General features: G+C 39.9%; 1 protein-coding gene across 1 annotated transcript; it reads left to right on the forward strand.

Annotated features, from left to right (window-relative positions):
• Positions 1–1,172: 1,172 nt before the first annotated feature.
• On the forward strand, positions 1,173–6,818 carry LOC311143120 (glycine receptor subunit alpha-4-like; the record flags this gene model as incomplete). The annotated part of the gene is made up of 9 exons (XM_084178918.1): positions 1,173–1,210; positions 2,083–2,210; positions 4,827–4,894; positions 4,988–5,211; positions 5,383–5,465; positions 5,655–5,792; positions 5,880–6,094; positions 6,348–6,506; positions 6,696–6,818. The coding sequence occupies 9 exons, from the start codon at positions 1,173–1,175 to the stop codon at positions 6,816–6,818; spliced, it is 1,176 nt and encodes a 391-aa protein (XP_084035044.1).
• Positions 6,819–6,880: the final 62 nt, after the last annotated feature.

The raw sequence follows: 6,880 nt of genomic DNA on the forward strand, positions 1-6,880 counted from the left end.
ACGACAATATGTGCAGCTAACATCCCTGTTGCTAAGGTAGTCGTAGGCATAATTACTATTTTTTTTTAACTGAAATGTATTGCCGCCTTATGTCTGACTTTTACTATAAATCTGAGTTACATTTATATTTTAGTAATTTATCAGACGCTCTTATCCAGAGAGACTTATAATTAGTGCATTCATCTTAAGATACTGTAGCTAGGTGATACAACTACACATCACAATCGTATCATGTACATTTTCCCTCAAAGTATTTATCAGCAAAGTCTGCTAGTGGGAAAACAGAAGTGCCTTTTTTATTTTTGGGGGGGTGGGGTTCCTCCATAGGTGTTGTAATTTATCTACATGTCCAAAGAGACTGAAGCAATTAACATGTGAACAGAAAATGTAACCCTTCGAGGGAGAGTTTAATTAACTAGTTGAGACAACTAACATTTCTCATAAAGAAATATGCTAAATGTCTTCCCCTTTTGCAGTTTCTTATTGTACTTGAATTTGTGCCCTTATTGCATTTGACTGCCTTTAGTATCCCAATTCTCATGCTAGACTTCAAATTCAAAATCCTTTCTTTCTTTAAATTCTTTAAAAAAGTATTATTGAAATTAATTACTATTTTAATAATGTAGGTAGATATGTATCTACCAATATATATTTGGGGAATGTATGTCCACGTTCTCTGTTATGATTGTGTTTTTATTTGTGGGGAGAAAACAGATATATTCCACCGGAAATGTATTGAGTGTGGATCCAAACTGCGCTCAAAGTCTAAAGCCATCATAAGATAAAATCTCAAAGTATTTTGGTGCCAAAAGCGCACTGAAAAGAGAGTCTAAAATGCTGCTGTCTCTTTAAATGTTCCTGATGTAATTTCTGGAGCATGCATGTGGCTATGAAAAAGAGATAAAGCTTGTGCTCTTCCACACAAACTCTCGCATAGCAACTTCCCCAGACCTTGAGTTATAGACAAGCATCATCTTGGATGTTACACCTGCAGAGAGCAGGAGGCTCAGAGGGCTCCATAAGGATTTGTCTGGGTAGCGGAGCAACACCATGGCTCTCTGCATAGGTTCACAGACTCTTCACTGAGTTATATGCCTCTGAATACTTCATCCATTTTAATTTTATTTTATGCATAGTGCTGTAAGCAGAGAATGCTTTCACTAGTCCTATGGATGGTATGGGTTTCGTCTGTCTGCTTTCTCCAAGGCAGGTAAGAAACATCAAATTATTGTCTTGCTCTTAGGCTTACTAAGCCTTTAGGTACATATTGTTTTATTATAGCCTATGCCTCTGGCTGTTTGAGTAAAACTAGGGAGGACACTAAGAAAAAATTAATATGTTGATTCAGTGTACATTTATAATGTGTAATCAACTGAAGAAATCTAGATCAGCAACTTTTGAAGGGAGAGAAGTTGTTGAACCATAGGGAATTTACAATGTTTTGCCAATTATATTAAAATAACTTAAGCTAATTACCTACAGAGAAATATAGGTCTTTGAAAGGTTCATGTTATTTAAATGTGCCTAAGGAATACATGTATCGTATATATTTTATTGAGGAGATGAGCTAAACATGTTTTACATTGCATTTTGTAAAAGGAATGACCAATAACTGTAGGATTTGTAAACCGCTGAGACGGAAAGACACAGTGGAGATAGGATTTTGTCCATTGGATGAGATATACAACAGTCTACATAAATGGGCAAGCTACATGACCTGCATTTTCTAATTTCAATATAATATAAAACTGATCACTCCCACAGAAGTACCGTCCTTTTAATTGTAATTATAAGAATATTACAATTTTATTACAAAAAACGACTTTACTTTAGTGCATGTGGTTCATTACAAAGAAATGGCAATTACAAAGAGCATATCTTATTTCCTCATACTTTCTGAGAAATGTTTTTGCAGAAAATCACTTGAGATACAGTGCAACTCTTCACCTTCACCTGTATGAATCAAATCCTCTCTATCACATCCCTTTATCATGGCCATCATCTGAAGCAGTAGTTGCCCATCAGTTCCAGATAATACCACTCCTGACATTCCTCTCACAGTTTCCTCCTCCCCTTTGGCAGGCCTGGGTCCTGTAAGGAGATGAAGCTACCTAGCAGGGTAGGGAAGGCCCCTTCCCCATCTGATTTTCTGGATAAACTTATGGGAAGGACATCTGGGTATGACGCCCGCATTAGACCCAACTTCAAAGGTATATTGTAATACATAGTACAGTAGATTACACAGTACAGTAATACACACACACAGTAATACACATTACAGTATAGTACATCCTAAGTGGGTGGGTGTGGTACAGTCGTTTTACAGAATAAATCTAAGACACAATGTGACATGAATCAGAAAGACTTCCACTTTCTATTTATTGTGATACTTGAACCCAGAATAACTCAGTGTTTGTTTTTGGTTAGAAACGTGTCATTTTGCATGCATGTTCACCCACAGGCCTAGTTTATTTTGTTTCTTCACAGCCAGCGAAGCAAGCAGATTCCCTCTGACATATTTCCTCTTCATTTCTCAGGGGTCACATCTCGTCATATATATTTCATACTTGCTCCACATCACTGAAATATGCCAGTACATGCCTTGCAGGGTAACTCCCTGCTGATGTCTATAAATACACTCATGTAACTCAAGTAGAATCAATAAATTATACCCTCTTAGGAAATTATATTATGAAAAATGTAGGATGTCAGTAGTTGAGAGATGCAATATACTAATGGGTGTATTGGAAATGACAACACCATTTTATTCTGTCTGTTTGTGTGGCTCAATCTAATACAAGACAACTTGCCACATTATGAATGTAAGAGAGCTGTTATTCCATTATGCACTGGTAGACAATACAATCCTCATGTCATTGCAATGTAGATACTGTAGACCTGAATTTTTTTCATGTATGAATGAACATGTACATTACCAGTCAAAAGTTTTAGAACACCTACTCATTCAAGGGTTTTTCTTTATTTTTACTATTTTCTACATTGTAGAATAATAGTGAAGATATCAAAACTATGAAATAACACATATGGAATCGTGTAGTAACCAAAAAAGTGTTACACAAATCAAAATATATTTTATATTTAAGATTCTTCAAATAGCCACCCTTTGCCTTGATGACAGCTTTGCACACTCTTGGCATTCTCTCAACCAGCATCACCTGGAATGCTTTTCCAACAGTCTTGATGGAGTTTCCACATATGCTGAGTACTTGTTGGCTGCTTTTCCTTCACTGTGCAGTCCGACTCATCCCAAACCATCTCAATTGGGTTGAGCTCTGGGGATTGTGGAGGCCAGGTCATCTGATGCAGCACTCCATCACTCTCCTTCTTGGTAAAATAGCCCTTACACAGCCTGGAGGTGTGTTGGGTCATTGTCCTGTTGAAAAACAAATGATAGTCCCACTAAACCCAAACCAGATGGGATGGTGTATCGCTGCAGAATGCTGTGGTAGCCATGCTGGTTAAGTGTGCCTTGAATTCTAAATAAATCACAGACAGTGTCACCAACAAAGCTCCCCCACACCATAACACCTCCTCCTCCATGCTTTACGGTGTGAAATACACATGTGGAGATCATCCGTTCACCCACAACACGTCTCACAAAGACATTTACATTACATTTACATCATTTAGCAGACGCTCTTATCCAGAGCGACTTACAAATTGGTGCATTCACCTTATAGCCAGTGGGATAACCACTTCACAATATTTTTTTATTTTTTTTGGGGGGTGGGGTAAGAGGGGGTAGAAGGATTACTTTATCCTATCCAAGGTATTCCTTAAAGAGGTGGGGTTTCAAGTGTCTCCGGAAGGTCTAATGTTCGTGTTTCTTGGCCCAAGCAGGTCTCTTCTTCTTATTGGTGTCCTTTAGTAGAGGTTTATTTGCAGCAATTCGACCATGAAGGCCTAATTCACACAGTCCCCTCTGAACAGTTGATGTTGAGATGTGTCTGTTACTTGAACTCTGTGAAGCATTGATTTGGGCTGCAATTTCTGAGGCTGGTAACCCTAATGAACTTATCCTCTGCAGCAGAGGTAACTCTGGTCTTCCATTCCTGTGGCGGTCCTCATGAGAGCCAGTTTCATCATAGCGCTTGATGATTTTTGCGACTGCACTTGAAGAAACTTTCAAAGTTCTTGAAATGTTTCGTATTGACTGACCTACATGTCTTAAAGTAATGATGGACTGTCGATTCTCTTTGCTTATTTGAGCTGTTCTTGCCATAATATGGACTTGGTCTTTTACCAAATAGTGCTATCTTCTGTTTACCCCCCACACACACACACACACACACACACACACACATTGTCACAACACAACTGATTGGCTCAAATGCATTAAGAAGGAAAGAAATTCCACAAATTGACTTTTAAGAAGGCACACCTGTTAATTGAAATGCATTCCAGGTGACTACCTCATGAAGCTGGTTGAGAAAATGCCAAGAGTGTGCAAAGCTGTCATCAAGGCAAAGGGTGGCTATTTGAAGAATCTCAAATCTCAAATATATTTTCATTTGTTTAACACTCTTTTGTTTACTACATGATTCCATATGTGTTATTTCATAGTTTTGATGTCTTAACTATTATTCTACAATGTACAACATTTTAAAAATAAAGAAAAACCCTTGAATGAGTAGGTGTTCTAAAATGTTTGACCAGTAGTGTATAAGTAATGCATTTTACTGTGCATTTGAAGCAAAGAACACTGCCTGTTTCAGAAAGCAGCATGCAGTGAAACATGGAATTTATATTTATATTACAGATATATTACATATGAATGGCTGAGTTTGTCATGGACGATTTTTCAGGTCCTCCTGTGAATGTCACCATTAACCTCTTCATCAACAGCTTTGGTTCCATCACAGAAACCACAATGGTGAGGGTCTTTTCACTATCATCATCCACCTTTCATTCAAACAGTGGCTGTTCGCTCCCTTTAATAGTCTCTTTTATACTATAACTACCATAGGATTATCGTCTCAATGTGTTTCTACGTCAACAATGGAACGACCCGCGACTGGCCTATAAGGAGTACCCTGATGACTCTCTGGACCTGGATCCTTCCATGTTGGACTCCATCTGGAAACCTGACCTTTTCTTTGCCAATGAAAAGGGGGCAAACTTTCACGAAGTCACCACAGACAACAAACTGCTGCGGATATTCCAAAATGGGAATGTCCTCTACAGTATCAGGTGACCTGTGTCTCTAAAAGAGTAGTGTTCAGTAACAATAATTATCAATAGTTCACATATTTGACTTTCTTCACTCAATTTGAAGCCACAGGTAATGTTAGAGTGTACAAAGCTCCTCATACCTGTCTTCTATTCATCTTCTCACTATGTGCTTCTGGTTCTGTGAGCCAGGTTAACTCTGATCCTGTCCTGCCCCATGGATCTGATGAATTTCCCCATGGACATTCAGACGTGCTCTATGCAGCTGGAAAGCTGTGAGTTTTCTTTTCCCTCTTTTTATCTATTCTTTGCACTCGGCTAGTTTCACTCCCTGGTGCCTCTTTTTCCCCATTCTCTACAATTGACTAGACAGGCTTTTGCTGTTGACAACTTTATAAATAAACTCCCTCTGTCGCTGGCTTTACCATGAATCAAATAGACCCTTCTTCTCCTCTGTGCTCTAGTTGGCTACACCATGAATGACCTGTGTTTCCAGTGGCTGGACATTGGTCCTGTCCAGGTGGCAGATGACCTGATGCTTCCTCAGTTTGTGTTGAAAGAGGAGAAAGACTTGGGCTACTGCACCAAGCACTACAACACAGGTAGATTCTGGACTCTCAATGGTATGTTATTGCCACACTTTGCTTAATGAAAATGTCTTCATCTCCAACCATCTGGCATGCTGGCAGGTAAATTTGCCTGCATCGAGGTAAAGTTCCACCTGGAGAGACAGATGGGCTACTACCTGATCCAGATGTACATCCCCAGCCTGCTAACAGTCATCCTCTCCTGGGTCTCCTTCTGGATCAACATGGACGCCGCCCCGGCTAGAGTGGGCCTTGGTATCACCACAGTGCTCACCATGACAACCCAAAGCTCTGGGTCCAGGGCATCCCTGCCTAAGGTCATAGATAAATTATATTTTATTCTGCTCAGGTGTTCTGTCTGGACAACCAACATAGTCAATACAAATGTATTAAAAAATATACTTTAATTCAGAAACTGCCAGTTACCAGTTCTATACTTAATATCTAATCATCACACAATATTTCAGTGGTGTGAACGTTCCTGTACTAAGAGCACCATCACCGTGTTGTTTACCTGCATGTTGAAGTTGTGATTCTAAACTGTATTCATTTATTTTGTGGGTTGTGTAGGTGTCTTATGTGAAGGCCATCGATATCTGGATGGCTGTGTGTCTTCTTTTTGTGTTCGCTGCACTGCTGGAGTATGCAGCAGTAAACTTTGTTTCACGGCAGCACAGAGAGTTCTTCAGACTGAGGAAAAGGATCAAAGAACAACAGCGGCAGAGAACTGTGAGTACTAGACAATGATGTAAAAAACACTGGATTGCTGATGCTATGTATTGGCCATTGAGAGGCTTTGAAGCCACCGGGTTTTTTATAACGGTGGGGGAGTGCCAAGATAGAGGCACGGTGGCTTCAACACAGTGCCCCCCTATCAGTCATCTGGTGTATAAATCATTTGTACAAGCCCCTGTGCAGCCCACCCCCTCAGGCTGCTGTCGCCTGCTATTCCCTCTGAGCCCAGTTATGCAGCAGCTACACAGTTCAGCTGGCTGTCGTATCTCATGCTGGGAGATCCACAGATCCACTGGCCTGTGCTAAATTCAAGTCCTTTTCTTTCTTCTTCTGGCTATAAGTGCTCTGCTCAACAGCTTGGCTTGCCG

Source organism: Coregonus lavaretus, assembly GCF_964263955.1.
Source record: "Coregonus lavaretus genome assembly, chromosome: 15".
Lineage (NCBI taxonomy): Eukaryota > Metazoa > Chordata > Actinopteri > Salmoniformes > Salmonidae > Coregonus > Coregonus lavaretus.